This window comes from Petaurus breviceps, unplaced genomic scaffold, assembly GCF_028583685.1.
Source record: "Petaurus breviceps papuanus isolate PSGF00001 unplaced genomic scaffold, PetGlider_PUasm1.0 176, whole genome shotgun sequence".
NCBI classification, from domain to species: Eukaryota; Metazoa; Chordata; class Mammalia; order Diprotodontia; family Petauridae; genus Petaurus; species Petaurus breviceps.
In genome coordinates this window covers 5,417,142-5,440,394 of record NW_027185771.1, presented here as the reverse complement: position 1 = coordinate 5,440,394, position 23,253 = coordinate 5,417,142, and the positions used below count along the sequence as shown (strand labels likewise).

Here is a 23,253-nt window from a genome sequence, read left to right as displayed (position 1 = left end):
TGTTGTGCCATTTCCACTAAACCATAGTACCATTCAGGTAGGCCACAGGTTGTACTCACTTTTTGTCTGGGCCTCATTTAAGGTAGTTTTGATTGTTTTGTTTCATGTTTTTTATCCTGGTTGGGACACTGACCATGTGAACAGCCCTGTTGTGGAGCAAAGGGATACTGTAAGATGAATTACCTTACCAAATTTATATTTTGGGTACCAGAAGGAAGCACAAGCCATGCTTTGGTTCTCACATCTGCCAGAGCATTGCTGAGGGAAGAATCAGTTTCTTCCACTCAGAAATATTTGCTAGCTTTCCAGAAGTAGGAATCCCAACCCCTGTATTTATTAGCCATAAGAACATTGGATACTGTTTCCAGGCAATGTTGAGCTAGGTTTCTGTGGCTTGATTGTGAGATAGTTCAGTTAAAACTAAAAAATAAATAAATAAATTTGGAGGAAGAGTAGGTAATAAATGAATGGATTGGGTTTGATAATTTCTTGCAAACTTTGACTCAAACAAGTGATAAAGTTTTGCTTCTCTGTAAATCTGTCTTTAGCCCTTAGCATTCTTTGCGAAGTAATGTCTTTTGATGTGTGAGTATAAAATAAAAAATGAAAGCCAGATCCTGTCATGTGCATTTATATTTCTAGGTCCCAGGGAAAGCATTTGCTTCTTTTTCAGCATGCCTGTAGCATAGTAAGGGGTTTAAAAGCTTCAGCCTGGAATGCAGAGGGACCATCGAGTAATGCTGATGAATAAATGATGAAAACCCAAGTCATGGGGAGCCCAAACAGTTTCAGGTTCTAACAGACATGAGAATGAAGCCACTGATGACCTGATTTCCTTTTGAAGAAAGGACTGTTTCTGTCTCCCATATTGCTGAGAACAGCTTGTGTTGAGCTAACCACTGGGATTTCCATCGTTTAAGAGAGAGCAAAGTTCTTTGAGCACTGCATGGAGACTTGGTTCCTGTGTGAATAGAAAAATAAATGTATTAGGGCAGCGTAGAAACTGCACCATTCTCTTCTGCATGTTTGTCAGTATTGGGCAGTCTGCTAGAATTCCTGCATATCTGGGATTCCTCTAGGCCTTGTGATTTTCTGAAAAATGATTCCGTTTTACAACTGAGTTGAAAACAACCCCAGGATCCTACATGACCTCTTAACAAACAGTGTTGATTCCCTGAAAACACCAAAATTTTTGAAATCCAGAAAAGAGAGGGAAAAAAAACAACCTTCCACATCTACAACATTCCACATGTGTGAGCCAGTTTTAAATTCAATTAATTGTACAGGATTTATTTGATTTGTAAATTTATTTTTATTAATACCAATTAATAAGATTTAGAGCTGGATTGCTGCTTTATAATACAATTTAAGATCTGGTATGGCTAGTCCACCTTCCCTAGCATTTCTTTTCATTAATCCCCTTGATATTCTGGACCTTTTGTTCTTCCAGATGAATTTTGTTATTTTTTTTCTAGCTCTATAAAATAATTTTTTGGTAGTTTGATTGGTATAGCACTTAGTAAATTAATTTAGATAAATTGTCATTTTTATATTAATTCGGCCTACCCACAAGTAACTGTTTTTCTAATCATTTTGTATAATATATTTTATTATTTTATATATTATATGTTATATAATATATTTTATATAAGATAGCTTTCTAATCATTTAGATCTGACTTTATTTGTGTGAAAAGTGTTTTGTGATTGTGTTCATATAGTTCCTAGGTTTGTTTTGGCAGTAGACTCCCAAATATTTTATAATGTCTACAGTAACTTTAAATGGGATTTTCTATCTCTTGCTGTTGGATTTTGTTAGTAATATATAGTAATGCTGATGATTTATGTGGGCTTATCCCATATCCTGAAACTTTGCTAAAGTTGTTTATTCTTTTCAGGTAGTTTTTTACTTGATTCTCTAGGATTCTCTAAGTATATCAACATATTTGCAAAGTGATAGCTTCGTTTCTTCTTTGCCTATTCTAATTCCTTCAGTTTCTTTTTCTTCTCTTTTTGCTAAAGCTAACATTTCTAGTACCATATTGAATAACAATGCTGATAATGGACATCCTTGTTTACCCCCTTTCCTCCCCACCCCATCTCATTGGAAATACTTCTAGCTTATCTCTTTTACATGTGATGGTTTTAGGTAGATGCTACTTATCATTTTAAGGAAGGCTTCATTTATTCCTATGCTCTCTAGTGTTTTTAATAGGAATGGGTGTTGTATTTTGTCAAAAGCTTTTTCTGCATCTATTGAGGTAATCATACAGTTTCTGTTAGTTTTGTTGTTGATATGGTCAATTATGCTGATAATTTTTTACCAAAGATTTTCAAACAGAGGTGTGAAATTTATTCATTTCTATGAATAAATTTTGTAGTAATAATAAAATTTGAAAAGAGTAAGAAAATAGCTTAGCCTGTATTAATAACAATAATAACTACTATTTATATAGTGCTTTAAAGTTTACAAAGCACTTTACACATATTATTTTATCCTTATAACTGCCCGGGGATGTAGGTGTTATTATTGTCTATATTTTACAATAAGAAAACTGAGACAGAGGTTAAGGAATTTGCCAGGGTCACACAGCTAGTATTTGAGGTCAGATTTGAACTTGTGTCTTCCCGACTCAAGGTACAGTGCCATATCCACTTCGCCATTGAGCTGCTTATTAGATGAAACTGCTTTAGGAAATGGGTGTTGTTTCACCATGTTAATTTAGTAATGAAAAATAATTTGAGAATTGGGGTAAATAAGAGCTGCCAAACTGTACCAGAATGTCTGTCCAGGCAGTTGTTTAGAGCACTCGGACAATCTTCTTATCTAACTTGGTCCCCAGAACATTCTATTTATTACCCGCTTTCTAGTGAATTCTCATTGAAAAGAAAGTCTTCTACCTAATCTCTGTTGCTGCAGAGTAGTGTTTCTTGGCTATTGTAGGATTCCTACTGTGGGGTTATTTGACAAAGATCCACATCTTCCTTAGTGATTTTCAGCAAAGTTGAAACCAATTTTCATTTGAACAAACCAGGAGAGTTCATTTTTTACAATGAAATTGTTTTGCCAATATCATTTGGCTGATTTGATCTCCTGGTTGTATGGGAGATGCCTTCAGATTGCCTCTCCGCAGGTTGGAGCCAATTCTGATGGGATCATTGCTTCCTTCCAATTAGCTTTTATTTTCGCCTGCCTTTTAGATGTAAACTCAATGGGAAATGTTACTATTTGTCATTTTCACTGTGATTTTTTTACTTCAGCCACGTTTCCTCCTCACCCCGATCCCTCAGTGGTCTTGCTCTTGAGATTGGTTAGGCTGTCTGCAGATTAATTTTTCCTGACCTCTTCTGAACTTCTCTTTGGTACCATATCAGCAATCCATTTGAAAGGAAAGTATTTGTTTCTCTTTTCTTTTGATGCTGCATTCCTGGTACCAAGTGAGTAGAATTTAGAATTTAAAAAAAATTTTTTTTTTTGGTTTGTTAGAAGGATTTTCTAAATCATTTTGTTTGCTCTCTTCCCTTTCTTATTTCATTTTGGCATCTTGTTGCCATTTCACCAACCTTCTCATTTTAAGTTTGTTACTTAGCACATTTTTATATAGTGGAGTGTTTTGTTTTCTTTTGTTTTGTCTTTCAGTACTTAATAAATGCCCATTGAAGTTGCTCTCAGAGCACATACATTTTAGATGGTAATGGTAATAAAATTGACTTGAGCAACATAATCATGTTGAGAAATAGGCAGGCCAAGGTCAGGCTGCTCCAATAGAGAGACACCTGCCTTGAAGGTGACATTGACCCATTCATGACTCCCTGGTGGATTCAGTCATTCAGCCAGGTCTATCAGTGTCACACTTTTTAAATTTTGTCCACAAGAATAGTACAGTACTTCAGCAGATTTCCCATCTCAGTGTTGTGGATATTACCTCCCTCAATACAGATCACAGCTCATCCATGCCTTCTCATTCTGTGGGATTCATTTTCATGTTCTCCCATATGTCCTCCACAAAACATCTCCCCACTACAGTAGAGACCTTCCTCTCAGTTTAAAAAAAATCCATAGTACCAGTGAAGCAGTTAAGCTATTTGTTTAAATCCTACCTTTTCCTATATAATGGGCCAACATCCTTTTATGGCCACTCATTTCTTTGTTATTAACCCTTACAGTCCCCATCAGAAAAATTCTGTGGCCTCCTTGCACCCAACTCATGAAGATGCAAACGTTCCATGTTTGCTTTTGTCTCTTGAGTATCCCTGACACCAAAGGAGCTCATTGTGGTGGGGTTCTTTTTTTTGTTTGCCCTTTTCTTCTCGCCTGTTTCAGGTCGGGGACCTGAAAAATGGTCTGATCAAGAGCAAATTCTGGTTCTGCTTCCCTGGTCCTGAGCTCTGCAAGTTCCTGACCTGGGTTTGGGTCTGAGCAGCCCCATCAGCCAGCTGGAAAACTCTGTTGGTTCAGAGTAACAAAATTCTAGTCCCTCCCACCTCTGCCCCTTGTCTGAGCTTCCTTCCTTAGTTAATCCTCTGCAGTTTGGAGTAGATGCTGGGTAGAACTAAGATCTCATTCTGTCCCTGGGGGTCTGAGCCAAATGACTGCTGCTTGCTTCTGAACTTCCTCCTACTGCCCAGGGCCTCCCTTTCCAGGAATGCTACCCCTATGTAAAGGTCCACTTATCAGTCCGTCCTGGATCTGTGACCCAGAACTGGGTAGTGGGCAGCAAAATTGCCAGGTAGCACCTGTTCTGGTCATAGTTACCTGGTATTGGTCTGGGGATGCCCCAGTATGGGTCTGAGACCTCTCTTGACCTGGATGCACAGTCTTTCCAAGGGAAGTGGAATATTCCACCCTCCAGTGTGTTCATACTCCGACCCTGTCCCCAGTATCAGCAAACTCCTTGTTTATCTCTCTATGCTGACCTTGGGCAGAAAAAGGACTCACTATAACTTTTTCTGGATTTCCCCATCAGAATTTGGCCTGGTGGATTTTCTAGTTCAGTTTGGAGGAGTTTTATGAATGGGAGCTTGACTGCATTGCTTCCTGTTCCTTCTCCATCTTGGTGTCCCTTTCCCCATATACACTTTTGAAAGTTATTTTTAAAAAAATTTTTATTTTTCCCAATTATATGTAAAAGCAATTTTTAATTCATTTTATAAAATTTTGACTTTCAGATTCTCTCTTTCTTCCCCCTCCCCCTTTCCCTGAGACAGTAAGCAGTTTGATATAGGTTATACATGTGCAGTCATCCAAAACATATTCCACATTATTCATGTGAAAGAAAATACAGACCAAAAAAAAAAAAACCCATGAAAAAATAAGGTGAAAAATAGTATGCCTCAATCTGCATTCAGACTCCGTCAGTTCTTTCTCAGGATATGGATAGCGTTTTTCATCATGAGTCCTTTGGTATTGTCTTAGACCATTGTATTGCTGAGAATAGCTGAGTCATTCACAATTGATCATCATACAATATTGCTGTTACTATGTACAATGTTCTCTTGGTTTTGCTCACTTCACTTTGTAGCATTGCATGTAAGTCTTTCCAGGTTTTTCTCAGATAATCCTGCTAATCATTTCTTATAGCACAGTAGTATTCCATTATAGTCACATACCACAGTCTGTTTAGTCATTCCCCAATTGGGCATCTTCTCAATTTTCAATTTTTTTGCCACCACAAGAAGAGCTACTATAAATATTTTTGTACAAACACGTCATTTTCCCTTTTTAATTAAAAAAAAAAAGTCTTTTTGGGGCGGCCAGGTAGCACAGCGAGTAAGAGCACTGGCTCCACTGTTGAGAAGACCTGGAGATCGAATCCTGGGCTCAGACACTTAGCACCCACCCAGAAACACCTGGCCGTGTAACCTTGAGCAAGTTACTTAACCCCAATTGCTTAGGGGCGGTCAGGTAGCTCAGCGAGTAAGAGCACCGGCTCCAGTGTCGGGATGACCTGGATCAAATCCGGGCTCAGATACTCAGCACCACACCCAGAAATAACTGTCCGTGTAACCTTGAGCAAGTTACTTAACCCCAATTGCTTTTTAAAAAAAAAAGTCTTTTGGGATGCAGACTTAGCAGTTAAGTATTGCGCAGTCAAATGGCATGCACAGTTTTTTTGCCATTTGTGCGTAGTTCCTAATTGCCCTCATATGGTTGGATCAGTTCACAATTCTACCAGTATTGGAATTTTTATAGAAAGCTACTTTTGACAGACATAGCAAAGGTAATCACAGAACCAGCATTTGGGTTGGAACTCTGTGATGTTGATTCTAATGCTTCTGTGAGCACGCAAATAAATAAACTTACAAACCAAGCTAAATCAAATCCACAAATGCATTAAGGATTCAGGCGCTTACAATAAGAAATGCACAGTGCTAGTCATTGGAAAGCTGAATAGTTCCTTTTCAGCAAAACCAAAGACTGTGGGTCCAAGGAAACATTGTATCTGTCTTTCAGCAGTAGCCAGTGGCGGATGTGTTAGTGCCTAAAGAAGACTTTGAACTCTCAGGGAGCAGCTTTCTCTACTTGGAGAGAACAGTAGTTGGTTTTTGTCCAGATGTGTGATGATTGATTATACTTATCTTTTTCCAGTCTTAACTTTAGGTACTGTTAATAGTTATGAAGTTACCCATCCTTTTAGAGAAATAAAAAGTTCCCCCCATGATTTACTCAATGACCTCCTACAGCAGTGAATTGCACATACAGCCTAAATTTTTCTGTCCATTAATTTCATGGTAAATTCCCTTGTTCTCATATTATAAAACATAATGAAAGCAAGCACTGATTGATTTTTACTGTTGTCTTCATCATTTTTTAATATGTCAACTAAATTCTTTTCAATGTTTTTTTTTCTTCTTGGTTAAATAATCCTGTTTTTACCATTTTGGTTTATTTATGCCTATATCATCTTGTGTGATAGCCCATTAAATGCAACAAGCTAAGCAGATCTAAGTGGGCTGAATCAGTATTTTGATTTCCAAGCAATATACAAAGACATTGCCAGGAGTCACGTTGGTGATTCATTAGTGATCATCTTTCTGAATCAGTCATGAACCAACATGCTATTTTGCAGCATGGTTACTAGAAATCCTGTATCTCAAATGAGGCTAAAAGTACCAGAGAGAATTGTTGGAAGCCATTAAGACAAATGCAGAAACTGGTTTCTAAGCTCACTGGCTCTCATAGTTGCTTAAGAAGTTCTTTGCATGTATTCGACTAAGATTTTCTAATTTTAGACATCTCTAACTAGGGACTGGGATTTCCAACTTTAAACTGTGGTGATGGTTTTGGGGGTTTTGTTTATTTATTCTATGACTACCTGTCATCCCTACAGCTATATAAGTGTACCAGCTAAGTGTAGAGTAACCGGGAACATTCACTTCTCCCTGGAGAAATGGAATTTTAGTTAATAACTGCATTTAGGTTTAGAAGGAGCTGCTGCCATTTATATGAGGGCCTGTGGGAGTGGTTTGTCTTTTTTCTGAAACATTGAACTGACAACCATAACTCAACAGGATTAGCCCTTGAAGTCTACAGTCAAGTTCAAGGGCACATTAGGTTTTGGTTCTTCCAATGTTCATTGGTCATACAGTCTCTTGCATGTGATTGATGTGCCTTAAATACAAAACCCAAGCCTAAAAATAAAAACCTTATTATAGTATTATTGGATGACCAGAAATCTGTTGTTGCATTTAGCTGTTTTTAGAGCCCCTGGGGTTCAGCATGTTATCCAGCCAAAGAAAACAAAATAATAAAAACAGAATGATGGGTTGTCGATATTCTGTGCTCATGATTGATGAGTTGACAATGACAGGCAGAAGAATAGATGAGGAAAGATAAATTGTGCTGCTCTAAACCAGAGGAAAGCCACTAGTGATGTCATACTCTGAAAAGTGAAATCTGGTAGCTTATTAAGTTATCCAAAGTCCAGGATCAATTAATTGCCTCGGGTAATTCCACTCCTTGATTTGTATTTGAGGCACTTCATTGAGAGGGAATAGTTTCTAGTGGTTTGGGCTCTGAGTCAGAGACAAATGACTGGAATTAGTCCTCAGTTCCTCTATTGACTGGACTCATAGGATGACCCTGGGTAAATTATTCACCTTTGATATCTGCCCTTTGCCTGCCTTATGGCAGTCTTGGGTTCAGATGTGGGAGATACACGTAAAGCAGAGTTTAATGAGCTTCCTTGTGAAATGCAAAAACATAAAGACAAGATACTGTGGGATCCCACTTATCAAACTAGTGTCAGAAGCAAGACTAATGCCCATGAAACAAGACTCATCTTTGAGTCAGATTTCAGATTTTTATTGCATCTGCAAGACTCGGTCAGAAAATAAGCTTACAAGTTTAATTACTGTTGTATTGTATTACAGTCCCCACAGTGCATCTGTTAGCAGTTTGGGTATTCCCAGCAGTGATGCACATCATAGACCAAACACAGACCTCTTCCCATTCGAGTCCATCCTCTACTCAGCTGTCAAAGTCATCTTCTAAAGAGCAGGTCTGACTGTGTCATACACATACCATGCCCCATACAGTAAACTCTCGTTCTCCTTCACATCTCAAGGATCAAATATTAAATCCTTTGGCATTGCAAGTCCTTTGTAACCTGCCCTCCTTGCCACCTTTCCAATCTCCTTGCATCTTCACCCTCACCGTTTCATCTTATACCTTAACCCACCCCCCAACTCCCATGTACTCCGTAATCCAGTGACACCATTCTCTTTGGTCTTCCTTGTACAACATAAATCTCCTGACTCCAAACATTTTCACTGGTGTTTTAGCAAGTAACCTATCACACCCAGGATGGCCTGCTAGCATAGGTTCTTTGATCCGCTTTTCTAAAGAAAAGACAGCTTCAAAGGGATCAATTACCTTACTTTAATTACAGATAAGTAGAAATGAAGTGGATATCCAAGAAAGAATTCAATAGACAGAGCTCCAGCTGTCTAAACAGAATGATACAACCACCTTCATACACCACCAGACTGGGAGAGTACCAATATCTGAGTAGTCAGGGGACTCTTAACAAACAGCTACTCAAAGTCCAGTTCAGGGAATCAAAAGATTCTTCTCGTGAGTAAGCCCCCAAAACAGAATGCTGACCTCCCAGAATATATAACAAAGACTTGGCCTGGTTGGCTGGCTCGGAGCCAGAAGGCATGGAACCTATGTGACTCAGTACAGTTGTGAATTATCTAGGTTCAAAGGCAATTAATCCTTCAGATGTTTACAATTTAGCCTGAACCTGGGAAACTGAACTCTGGAAAAAAAAAAAAACAACACAACCAAAATCTCACCTTGCTTGCACTTACAACTGGCTGTCCCCATCCCTGAAAGTCTCTTCCTTCCCATGGGTCTCTTGTCTGTCTGTCTTCCTCCTTCAAGTTTCAATGAAAAGACCACCTTCTTACAAGAAGCCTTTCCTGATCTTTCTTGGTACTGGAGCTTTCCCTCTGCTGATTATTTATAATTTATCCTGTCTATATTTTATTTCTTCATAGTTGTTTGCATATCTTATTAGACTGTAAGCACCTTAAGATCAGGAACCATCTTCTCCCTTTTTTGGTATCCCCAGCACCTAGCACACTGCCTGACATATAGTAGCCTCTTAAAAAATGTTTATTGACTAAGTGATTCATACAGGAGGTCCCCTCTGGAACCTGTCCTTGGGGTTTTTTCTTGTGATGGAGGTCACAGACTCTCCATATAATGCATTCTGTTGGTAGCATAATATTTTGTTGGACCTTTGAGTCCTGATATATCCTTAGTTAAAACTGGCTATTTCCCTAGATATTTTGTAATGTGGTTATTAATTAAAATTCCATTTCCTTAGTGCTGGTGAAGTAAATGTGGTGGTTCTATTTTTATGCTTAAAAACATCCAGGATTGGGGATTTCAGCATTGAGAGTTCTCCCTTCTCTTGCAGATCACGGTCCCTAGATGGACTTTTGGTGTAGCTGTACCAAAAAATGCATTTACATGGAGCCAGAATAAAGAGGAACCTTTGAAGCAAGTTAGTCCCTAAGAAGATAGAGACAAAAAGACATCTCTTGCAAGTCTTTCACAAGGAATCTCTGAGGAGGGGGTTCATTTGCAAAGGAGGGACATGTTTTTACTGCAGAAATTTATCAGCTCTTTGACCTTTTAGAGGGGATTTTTTTCCTTTTAAATTTATTCATTTTTAGTTTACAGCATTCAGTTCCACAAGTTGAGTTCCAAATTTTCTCCCCCTCTCTCTTCCTTCTTTCCCCCCTCAAGATGGCACGTAATCCAATATAGGTTCTACATATACCTTCACATTAAACATTTTTACAATAGTCAAGTTGTGGAAAAGAATTATAACCAATGAATGAACCATGAGAAAGAAGAAGCAAAAAAAGAGAGAGCCAGTAGTTTGCTTCCATCTGCATTCAGACTCCATAATTCTTTCTCTGGATGTGGATAGCCTTTTCCATCATGAGTCTTTTGGAGTTGTCTTAAAACCTTGTATTGCTGAGAAGAGCCCAGTCTATGAAAGTTAGTCATCACAGGTACAATGGGTCTGTAATTGTGTATGATGTTCTCCTGGTTCTGCTGTCCTCATTCAGCATCAGTTCATATAAGTCTTATCAGGTTATTATGAAGTCCGTCTGCTCCTCATTTCTTATAGCAGAATAGTATTCCATTACATTCATATACCACAACTTTTTTAGCCATTCCTCAATTGATGAGCACCCCCTCAATTTCCAGTTCTTTGCCACCACAAAAAGAGCTGCTATAAATATTTTTGTACGTACAGGTCCTTCCCCATTTGTATGATCTCTTTGGGATACAGCCCTAAAAAGTGGTATTGGTGGTTCAAGGGGTATGCACATTTTTATAGCCCTTTGGGCCTAGTTTCAAATGGCTCTTGGAAGGGATATTTTTAGGCAATTGAAGTTGCATGTGAATTTTTCTTAAGAGGAAGACAGGGAGCATCATGGATGTGTCCTACTTATGGTCATTAGAAAGTTTATGCCAAGTTGCAACAAATTTTAGTTTCTGTTAGGAGGTTATATTTTAAAAATAGCAAAACATGATTTTAAAACTTGTGGTGTAGTTATTTAAAAAGCACTTTGTAAATCTACTTTTGAATAAATCCCAGATGCATGGAAAACACGTGATTTGGGCCCAGGATCTTCTGTGAACTAAGAATATTTTTTATATTGTGAGCTCCTGGAGGGCAGGGACTGTCTTTTTTGTATCTCCTACACTCAACACTGCTTGTCACATAGTTGGGGCTTAATTAGTGTTTATTGTGATTGACTGAATAAAAAATGTTTGCCAACCTCTGATTTGACCTAATCCTTTTCCTTTGTTTCTGTCAACAAGGTATAGTTATGGCAGCAGGGAATAGTAGAAAGAACATTGTATTCCTGGCTTCAAAACCTGGCTTTGATGGTTACTCATGGTATGATGGCAGGCCAATTATTTAATCTTTCAGAGTTTCACTGTCCTCATCTGTAAAGTTCAGATAATCGCAGTTCTTGCATTACCTCTGCTACATAGGATTGTTTTAATGATGGCACTTTCTAAATGTTGGGATTCTTCTTACTGCAATTATTGTTTTCATTATTATTGATTACTTAATGCCAAATTAACTTTTATCAATGTAATTGTAATTTGAGGTTGTATTTGAGGTTGCAAAGCATGTGTCCACAGTTTTTTTTTTTTTTTTTTTTTATATCACTGAACTAGGAAAGCCTCGCCCATCTGCTTTATTCAGCTTTTCCAGAGGAGAGCTAACTTCTGCTGCTTATCGGTCAAATATGAAATCCCAGTCACTCTTGGTTTCTTCCTCTCAGTTTCCTCTTTGCCTTTTTGTGTTTACCTGCTCAGAGGCATGCTCCCCTGGAGCAGGTCAGCTCAGAGGGGGTCCCCTGGTCTGGTTCCAAAGGTCATGCACAGAGTGGGACCCACAGCTTACTTTCATTGGTCTGGTTTCTGATTTCTCCCGTAGCTGATACCTTCCTTTCCTTTTCCTCCCTGCATGGGAGGCATCTATGGGAAAAATAATCCCTATCATAATTCAGTGCATGATCCATGGTACGATTTAAGCTTGTGCCTTTTATGCATCCTCTTTACGAACCTTGATGGCAGGAAACAATCCCTTGATGAGTAGAAGGAGGAAAGGAGCCAAATTTCAGAGCTCCCCCTCCCACAGGGAAAGTGCCTTTGTTAAATGTGTCTTCCTGTATTAAGGGTGACAACATTTCAAAAGGGGGCTGATTGTTCTCAGGCAGTGGAACGAAAGACAAAGCAAGTGAGGGAGAGAGGGAGAAGGTGGGGGCTTCACTGAAGTAGAAAGTAATGAAACAGCCAGGGAGCAGGATTGAGAGTAGAACAACTGCCCAGCAAGGTGACTGTGAAGGAGAAGCACGTGTTCACCTTTGATAAGTTTACATTTTGTGGGGACGTTTTCCCCATACCCTCATGTTCCACTCTAGCTGGGAGTGAGTAAAGGTGGGCCATGTCCACTGTGCAGTGAGGTGAGCAGTGAGGAGAAAAGGTTAAACAAATCAGCCCCACCCACCCACCCAAAAGCTAGAAATGGTGATCCTTGGAGGAAGGGAATAGTTTGAGTATAGAGAAGGAATTGAAAGCAGAGGTCAATCACTTATTCACTAAGGGGCAAAGTGATGATGCTGAGTAGACCAGCCAGATTGAAAGGCTAAGTAACATTCATAATGTCCTATGGGCAAAATTGTCGTTATCGAACAAAACCTATTCTAGAATGAGAAAGCTTAGGAACCATGAAAGGTTTATTGAGTTTAACTGGAAGGGAGCCCTTGTTGGTTCCTGAACTTTCTGGTTTTGGTATTGGTTTGCTCAGCATTGACAATTTTACCACAATTTCTTCATCCGATTCTGTAGGCCTAGAACCATTGGACTATGAGAAAATATGTGCTAAGAAAAGTTTAATCACTCTGACGCAATCATTTGGTGACCTGGAAGCTTTCCATTTTAAGCTAGCTCTGGATGTGGGGCTTTTAAAAAAAATTTTCCCAATTAATTAATTTATTAATTTTTAGTTTTCAACATGGGATGCATTTTTAATGAAGAGTGAGAAGCAGTAGTAGTATTGCCAGGGAAGTCAGCTCCTTTGGTGGTAGAGAATCATCTCTACTGCTCAGAAGCAAATCTGAACAGACCAGCAAATGTTGGCATGCCTCCCGATTTCTTTACAGAAGTCAGAAGACTAGGATATAGAACATTTGGAAATTCTGCCGTAGATTTGCAGGAAAGCACTGATTCTCTATATTGAGTCATACCTATAATATTTTACTATATTGAGTCCAAGCTTCAATATACGCACATGCACATGAATGTATGTGTCAATGAATATGTTTGTATATGCATGTCTGTGTATGTCCATGTATGTCTATGCCTGTGTGCATGCATATGTGTACACACACATATCATATGCCTTTCAGCAAATTCTCTTCATTCTGGTTTATAGATTGTAACTGCTTTATAATATATAGGCATTCCAATGAATTTCATTCTGGTTGGTTCCCGCCTAACACATATTTCTTGTCTGTTCTGCCACAGCAGGGAGACAGTAATGGTGTTAATGTAAATAAAGTTCCCTAACCCTCAACAACAACAAAAAAGAACCCAGATTGATTTAATATGCTCAGTGGGTACTTTCCTTACAAACAACAAGGACTAACCTTTGACTCTCTGTAGTCATCAAAGTCAAATGCTAATTATTGGTTTAGTATAGACTGACCCATTTTGGTGATAGATGAGGTAATTATTTGACTATTTTCGAATGAGCTACCATGTTCTGGAAGGAATATGCTTATTAAGATTTTCATGCTTAAGGAAAGGCTTAAAAGATGGAGAGTAGTGATGTCTGTATAATTTGTCAGTGCTAATATGATCATTCTGTTCTCTTTTTAATTCAGATAATTTTCTTCCTTTCTTTTCTAGGTTTGGGAAAAGTTTCTAAGCTCTGAAAAGCCACGGATCAATATTTTCATGGCAGTGCCTACCATTTATTCCAAATTGATGGATTATTATGATAAACATTTTACCCAGCCTCACGTCCAGGATTTTATACGTGCAGTCTGTGAAGAGAAAATCAGGTAACTGAAGGACCCAGAAAGTCTTAAGGCTTAAGGAAGAGATGAATGAAATCAGCTCTGGGATCAGAAAGCTTGTGTTTGAGTCCAAACTCTGCCAATAAGTACCTAGAGGACCTCAGAGCAGTTGCCCAGCTTTTCTAGGCTTCAGTTTTCCTAGTTTCCTATAAAATGATCTCTTAAATGATTTCTATGATTCTTCCATCTTGAAGTACTCTGATTCTTTGAGTCTATAGTTTGTTTCTGAGAATATGAGTTCTCTTCTGTGTTAGGAGGCTTTATTTCCCACTTTCTTTAAATATAGCATATGGGGCACTCATGAGTATGAGTACCTCAGAAAATTGTTCCTTGTTCAAGACAATGCCATTCAAAAACTGTAGTTCATGAGCCCCCAACCAGCATGTTTACTTTTACCAGCTGGCCAAGAGACGTTAATTTAAAACAAAAAACATTTAATCAGACTATATAGAAAATGAATTTACAAAGATTCCCCCTTGCAAAAAAGTGATATCTTTTCCCACTGACTACTAGTCAGTCAATAAAAAACATATTAAGGCCTATTATATTACTAGGCACTGTGCTGAGAGCTGCAAATACAAAAAGAAGCAAAAGACAGTTCCTGCCCTCAAGGAGCTCACATTCTAATGGAGACACCAAGCCAACAAGCATGTATATATATGTATGTGTGTGTGTGTATATATGTACACACATATATGTGGTGTGTGTGGGGGGGGTGTAGTTAACAGAGGGGAGACATTAGATTTAAAGGGGATTGGGAAAGGCTTGCTGTAGAAGGTGAGAGTTTAGATGGGACTTGAAGGAAGCCAGGGAAGCCAGGGATGGAGATGATGAGGGAGAACATTCTATGCATGGGGGACAGCCAGAGAAATGCCCAGAACTGTGGGATGGATTGTCTGGTTCCTAGAAAAGCATCGAGGCCAGTGTCACTGTGGCAGAGAGTAAGGTATAAGAAGATTGGACAGGTAGGGGGAGATCAGGCAGTGAAGAGCTTTGAGTGCCATACAGAGGATTCTGTATTTGACCCTAGAGGTGATTGGAAGCCACTGGAGTTTATGACATGATCAGACCTGTATTTTGGTGAATGTAGGATGGATTGGACTGGGAGAGGTTTGGGGCAGGCAGACTCACTACTGTTACAGTAATCCAGGCATGAGTTGATGAGTACCTGTAGCAGGGTAGGGGAAGTATCAGAGAAGAGAAGAGAGTGCATTTGAGAGATGCCAGAAAGGTGAAATTGAAAGGCCTTGGCAACAGCTTGGATATGGGGGATCAGGGGGTGGCAGGGTGAGGGATCGTGAGGAGTCCTGACCCTGGGTTGTGAGTCAGAGGGACTGGAAATATGGTGTTACCCTCTATAGCAATAGGGAAGGTAGGAGAAGGGGAGGGTTTAGGGGAAAAGATAAGTTCTATTTATGATGTGTTTGATTTAAGAAGTCTACTGGACATTGGGTTTGAGATGTCTGAAAAAAATAGTTGGAGATGTGAGATTGGAGGTCAGCAGAGAGTTTAGGGCAATATAGTTAGATTTGAGAATCATCAGGATAAAGATGGTAATTAATCCATGGGAGCTGATGATATTACCAAATGAAATAGTATAAAAAGAAAAGAGAAGAGGGACAGAACAGAACTCTGTGGAACACCTAGGGTTAGGGGAACTAGTGTCCACTAGTTGGAAGAGACACATTCAGAGAGCACAGATGACCATGTATGATGCATGGAGAGCATATATGTGGGGAACACCTATGACCAGATCGCATTCATTAAGGAATTCATGCATGGCCCTAACAACTTCTAATTTCATTATTGTAGGGTTTCTGCTCCTCTATGAGGATGACACTGTGCTATTTTCTGCTACTTTCTGCTTAAAGTCACATCTCTTCTCTGCATGTGCTGTCTCTTCTGTGCGTTACTTCTGTGGCCTAATTGTAGCCAAGCTTTTTTTTGTTGTTGTTGCCACCTTTTGGGCTCTCCCTCTTCACAGTCAGATGCTGGTCATCTCATCTCCCATCTGCTAAGGTGCCTTTTAGGCACTAGAAAACCTCTTCCTGACAAAGCCAGGCTGACAGTCTTTAGTTCCTAAGGTAAGGCTACAATCACCACACCCAGCTAAGGATGACAGGTGAGATGCCAACCAGTCTCTTGACTGTCTGTGTCTGATGCTGTTTTAAAGTCCAATTTCCCAGATGAACTATCTGAATTAAGGTTAGCAGTTTTTCATAAATCCTAGTTAATGCTCAAAAAGAATCTGTATCAAGGTACTTCGCTAAAGAGAACCCACAGGAACCGTGTTGAGGCTTGGACTATGAAGTCTTTTTTTACTCTGTAGATACTCTAGTTCAATATGCAAATGAATGTAAGCCAGGACTGAAGCTAAGCAAAGAAAGTGAGGTCTGAGGTCATTGTCCCTCACCCTCTTGGCCCATCATTCTGCCTTTATCGTGGAAATCTGCCAACCAAAAGCTTCCTGGTTTGGGTACTGCTTTATTGCCAGTTCAAGAGCTACTTTAAAAAAAATAGTTCTTTGATAAAATTTTGTAGAAAGTTATGAAGAAGTTGATTGAATTAGTGAAGAAAGATAGTGATTTGGTTTCTCCATCCTTTATTTTTTTCTTGGCCCATCTTTAGTACTAAATCTGTTTTAGCGACTTGTCCTTTTTACTCCGTACTTAACTTATTTGCCTGCCCTAATTTCAGTCTATTTCTGCATGAACCAGGCTTGGCTTCTACACTTTCCTTTTCCTTTTCTATAGTTCAAACTTTCTGTCTTCCTTCTGACCTAATAGTCTCTCTCCCATGGTAACCTTAAAGAGCTACATAGCTGAGGAGAGGCAATGTGGTATAGTGGAAAAGGGAAGGGAATAAGCATTTATAAAGTACCTACTGTGTTCCAAGCACTGTGCTAAACACTTTTCCACATATCATCTCATTTGATCCTCAGAACAACCCTGAGAAGCAGGTACTATTATTATCCCCATTTTGCAGTTGAAGAAACTGAGGCAAACGTGTTAAGTGACTTGCCCAGGGTGACACAACTAGTTAGTGTCTGAGGCCAGATTTGAATTCAAGTCTTTCTGGCTCCAGGTCCAATCCCCTATCCACTGAGCCACCAGCTGACTGGACACTGGAACTGGGAGTCAGGAAAGGCCTAAGTCTGACTCTCATTTCTAATCCTAATTATCTGGGAGACCATGGATAACTCACTGGGCAACATCTCTCTAACCCTCAGTTGGTTCTCATTCTTAAAATGGAGATAATCATATTTATATTACCTATCTCAAAGGGCCATTGTGAAACTCTAGTGAGATACTGTATAGAAAGTACTTTGTAAGACTTAAAACACTATTCAACTATTATTATTATAAATGTGAAGTTATAATTATTCCCTCCCCTCTCCCCTATGACATCACCTCTAGGCCAGGGTAGCTTACAGGATCCTTACGTCATGTTTACTACTTAGGGACTACCCTGTACTCCCTTCTTTACTGAAATTATAGAATTTTATGTGTCTGATATGGAGCAAATTTTTCCTTGGAGGGGCAAGGAGGTAGAGGAAATGGAGTCTTTTTAAACACAGTAATAAGATTTTTTAAAATCTAAAGCCCTGGAAACAGATGGCATAATTGGGGCATACTTACCTAAATTAAAAGTACATTTATACAGACATCGGTGTTCTATTTCACACAACTGAATCGATGCCTTTGGAAAGGCCAGGTTAGTAGATGGATTAATTTAGACCCTAATTTTACCACTTAAATTTGGAAATGGCCAAAAGAAATTCATTTGACTTTACTTCCATTTTCCCATTTCTTTACTCTTTATTTTGTAGGGATATTTCAGTGAAAATAGAATCCTTGTTTCTGATATTCCCTGCTGTTTCTCACTTACCTGAACTTGGTCTGTTGTGTGACACGCTGGCATTGTATAGCTATTGATTGAGATTTCAGATGTCCTAGGCCAGAGATTTGAATGGGAAATAGGTAACAGGTCCTACTGAGATCTGAACAAGGAAAGATAGAAATCACATCAATGGAAAGGGAAGCAATAAAGGTTATACTGAAATATATTCTAAACCCTCACTAATTTATACTAGTTGGAGAAAGCCAATCAGAATTATAGATTTTATTTAAGGAAATGCAGTACTTAGTTCTTGCAAGTTCCAGCAGTTGTTAAGAGGAATGGCTAAACAAGCATTCTGTAGTGGAGTTCCTATTGGACCTACTTTAAAGAATTAAGATTGAGAATCAGGAATGATTTGTAGTTCGTATATTTAAGGAATCATTTGTAATTAGCACACTTGAGGAATCGTTGGTATTTAGTCCATGAAAATGGGTGCTCCTAAAAATAATCTGCTCTTAGGAGCTAACTAAACAGGCCCCTTTTCTTATTGTTTACACTCTTATAATCTGCAGAATAAACCTTTTAAAAAAGGAAAACACAAAACAAAGCCATACCAAGGTAAACTCCAGGCCAACCTGCAAGCTTGATCCTGAATTTTAAAGTAGAGAGGTCCAAATTAATGAGATCCTCATGTGTTTTTGTTGCATTTGGAAGGGATTGTTGACTCCTTAAAGTCTTTCGTGTGTTTTTTTTTGATGATTTAAATACTTTTCCTTTCCCCTTTGGTTCTCATTGCTCAGGTTAATGGTGTCGGGATCCGCCGCTCTACCAGTGCCCATCCTAGAGAGGTGGAAGAAGCTCACAGGCCACACTTTGCTAGAGAGATACGGAATGACAGAGATCGGAATGGCGCTGTCCAACCCCTTGAAGGGTATTCGTGTCCCAGGTATGGTCACTTTGAAGCCACCAAAGGCTCTTGCCATTTGATTTTGAACCCTCTTCTTTGTGTGATGTGGACTCTCCCCCACTCAAGCTGGTTGGCTGTCATGAAAGCAGGACCGGTTAGATGTTCTAGCTATTAGACTGTAGTTATAAGCAAAGTAATCCACGGCAAGATGGTGGACGTGCCCAGCTAGGGTTCTGACCTCGATTCCCCCAGAAGACCAAGCTGTGTGTTCCATGACTCCAGAGGAGAGAGAAGCTGTCTGTCAGACATTCTGGCTCTTCTTCTTTCTGTCTGGGAGCTTGTAGTGGTAATATTGATGATTGGGTGGAGAGGTGCTCCTTGTACCATTGGTCTTTCTGTGCTTCTAGAATGGAACAGAGGAATGGAGAGAGTGGCCACCATAGCTCCATATGTCACAGCATTTCTAAGATTCTAAGGTTCGTATCCTCTGGTAACCCTGGGAGTGAACCTAAAACCTCTGTTGGTTTGGATCATAGACAATGGTGGACCTCACACCTTCACCAGACTTCTGGCTGCTGCTGTCCTGAGTAATGAGTCAGTGGCAGCAGCATCATGGTCATTGTAATAAGTCCAGGAGGCAATATTTCTCTTGCTACTAAACCACCTGTGCCTCTCCTGCTTCCTATTCTAGGTCTTTTATCTTTGTTCCATGTTTTAGTCCTGAATTCTTGGAAAGCACACACTCTACATTCTTTGCACTGCTTTCCTTGACCTGTGAATTCTGAGCTACAGGGGTATGGACTGGATGCAGAAGCCAAGAAACAGCCTTGATTTGTTCTTCCTGGGGCATTGTGAATCCCTGGATCTTAGCTCTTGGGGGCCCATGTCTTCATCTCTCAGGATTCTAATCCTAGGTGTGGTCAAGTTGCATGGTTTCTTATCTGTATTGTTCTTTTCATGTGCCTAAAGCCTTAGATGTTGAATCTGAATACAATCAAATTTGGATTGTGCTACTAATTTTTCCTGTTCTTTACTTGAAGTTAGGGCTTCTTAAACTCTTATTTGTTGATTTATGCAAATCAACCAGTAGGGTTTCACTTTTCACTTTTTCCTTTAGCCCCAAAGTCCTGCCACTTTTCTTTTGGACACAGTTGTAAAACTAGTTAAGATTATGACAAATTAGCAGTTAGATCATTGTCAAATTCTTGAGTTGGAAGATTGCATTTGAAGAGAGTTCACACCTCCCATTACAGAAATTTAATTCTGTTAATTTCATAGGTTATAAACTAAAAACATGGTATACATCATTGTGTTGATTGTTGCCTGATTTTCTAAAAACACAATATATAATATGTAGTTGCCTAATGCTTTTGTTTAAAGAGCTTTGTGTTGGAAGGTAAGAAACAGTATGGCCTAGCAAAGAAATAGCCAGCTTGAGAGTTATTAAGACCTGGGTTCAAACCATATTAACTCTTTGATCGTGGGCAAATCACAGCTTCTCAGTGTTCCACACACCCAATACTCTAAAGTCCAGAAGCTGTCTACATTGGCCAAAAATGTCATAAGTTTTTTTGAGGGAAAATTGAAAAGCACTCCCTTGTCCAAGGAAAAGATTGGACAAAACAATTGAAATGAACTTTTCCCTTTTGAAATCTTTCTACCAGTAATATTTTTAAAAGACACTTGTGGGAAATGTTAGATGCCTCTGCTTAAGTGTTTTTCTCTGTTCCAAGGGGCAGTTCAGTGATGAAATGATTTAAAGGGGAATGATGTGTAAAAACAACAGCAAGGAAACTTTGCAAAGAGAAACAGAAAGATATGCATTTCCTTTCTGAGGACTGTTACCTTCTCAGTCCCATAGCCTCTGGGAACAACAGACCAATTTGGACGGTTTCTTCAAGAGTTGTTCCTTGCACTTAATTCTACAGGAATGGAGCACATTTGTTTTCCTAAGAAAATCGTACCCATCCCTTGTAACACTAGTTCTAAACTGCTCCTGGTCTCCATGTGCTTTGCTAGCCTGAAAAGAAGACCACTTGTTTTGTAGTTAGTAAGAGCTCAGGAGAATGACTCTCAGCAACCGAGGTCATTGGAATGTGGGATCATGATATTGGAAAGAAAGGGAGGTCATTTGAGAGAGGGAACTAGATATAAAATTAGAGTCATTATCTGACTACTCTCATCCCTTAGTAATGGAAATATGGTTGCCAATATGCATATATTTAGGCAGATCCTTTTTTATTTTATGTGTTTTATTTAGTGGATAGAAGGGTTTCTTGGGGAGGGTGATGACAAGGGAATGAATGTTGGTGATACTTGGGGCAATGAGGAGGTGTAGAGCTCAATAAAGAGAATATCAAGGTGCACTTGTCATTCTGGTACCTCCTTTGACTTCAGTTGAACAGCATGCTTGCACCCACACACACAAACACTCACCTTCAATTCAGCAGTTGAGTTCAATAGACGTATCTTTGGATCTCATTTTCCCAATAGTCTTTTAAAATAATAGTATAGGTTACAAAATTCTTTCATCACAACCAAATGAGACAGTTTATTTGAGAGAATAAATGGCTATTTATTCTCACAGCTATTAAGTGGTAGAGATAGGACTGAAACTCAGATCTTTTCACCCCATGTCCGATCTCTGAATATAAAATTTGACCTTGGCCACTCTCAAATCCATATCTGTGTGTGTGTGTATAAAATTATGTATTATATATTTAATTAAATATTTCCCAATTACATGTAAAAATTTTTAACATTTCATTAAAAAATTTTGTTTCAAATTCCTTCTCTTCTCCCACCTCTTGAGAAGGCAAACAAATGATAATTGATAATACCTGTGAAGTCATACAAAACATTTCCATGTTAGCCATGTTGCAAAAGAAAACACACAAAAAAAAACTAAGAAAAATAAAAACGTTTAAAAAAAGTATAGAGCCATTACTTTGACACAGTAATTCAGCTTAATTCAATGTTTACTTATCTAGAACCTCCTGGGTGCTTATAATTTGTCGATATCATGGAAGATGCACCATGAAACAACTTAACACAATGCATATTTATCAAGTGTCTTCAGAACTCTGTGATACAAAGTTTAGAACATTAAACACATTTCTAGCCATCAGAGAGCTTATAGTCTGGTAGAAGGATGACCCCAACAGAAATGATTGTTGTATGCAACTGTCTGTGTGATTGTTTTAGAGAATTATAAAACAAAGCGCTTTGTGACAGGTCTGAGGGGGAAAGTCATTACCCCCTGGGGGAAAGAGGGGAAACTTCCTAATAGCATTTGAGTTGAACCTTTAAGAATTGTTAGGAATTCTATGGGAGGCAACATGATATAGTAGAAACTGGCATCCTTCCAACCTGGGCTCTGAATGAGCAAGTCTTTTCACTTCTCTGAACGTCAGTTTCCTTTTCTTCTCTCATTGATTCCAGCTGTCTCATCCTATGCACTAAGGACATAACGTGCAAGACATTTCTCAGATCTTGAAGTGTTACATAATTGTTAACTATTATTATATTATAATGAGACTGTGATAATTAGATAGCAATATATAATCCAGTACCAGAATGTAGGATCTAGATAATAAATCCTCCTGGAGGTTCATTTATTCATTGGTAGTCATACAGCCATGGCGATTTATATAGCCATTGAGTTTATATAGCCACTGGAACTTATGGAACCGTGGAGCTATATACGTTCACTGGGATTTATACTTCCATTTATACATAGGAATACTAATGATCAGATGCATAGGGTTCAGTATCATTAGTTTCTTGCTGTGGCTCTTGATTTTTTAGCTACTTTTTATGTGGCTGTTCACGTATCTTTTGCTTTATTTCTAGGGTAGGTGATGGTTTTATCCACAATGAAAAAAAGAAAAAAGCTTTCCTTTACCAGCAGATCCAAATTCCCCACAGCCATGCCAGCTCACTTACAGAGGTTCTCATTCATAAAGATAGACCAGTGAGTGCGAGAATCTTGCTCTCACCAGTAAGACAAATTGCTTATTTGGAGTGGCAGAACTCTACTTTATTTGTCCTTTGACTGGAATGACGGAAATGGGAACACTGAACAAATGCAGCCTAGAGGATGGCTGATTTCACATTAGCAAATTTGAACTTTGCCAATATGAAATTCACAATAATTTTAGATGTGGACTGAGTTGAAGTTTACATTTCTACTTATGAAAATATTTGTTGACTGGTTTTCACTGTGTATTCACAAAGAGCATTTTTTAAATGCTAAATTAAGAGGGATATTTATCCCACCTATAAGCTTTATATTTTATATTTTTATTTATATTTTACTCTATGTTTATATAATAAATATACTTTACTATATATTTGTACATAATAAATATAGTTTATTAT

General features: G+C 38.7%; 1 protein-coding gene across 3 annotated transcripts in view; it reads left to right on the top strand.

Annotated features, from left to right (window-relative positions):
- ACSF3 (acyl-CoA synthetase family member 3) overlaps positions 1–23,253 on the top strand; it is a 239,209-nt gene that overhangs the window by 60,660 nt on the left and 155,296 nt on the right. For all 3 annotated transcript variants that reach the window (XM_069085545.1, XM_069085544.1, XM_069085546.1), the window contains 2 exons: positions 13,957–14,111; positions 18,767–18,912. In XM_069085545.1, coding sequence (XP_068941646.1) covers positions 13,957–14,111; positions 18,767–18,912 — 301 coding nt within the window. The remainder of the gene's footprint in view (positions 1–13,956; positions 14,112–18,766; positions 18,913–23,253) is intronic.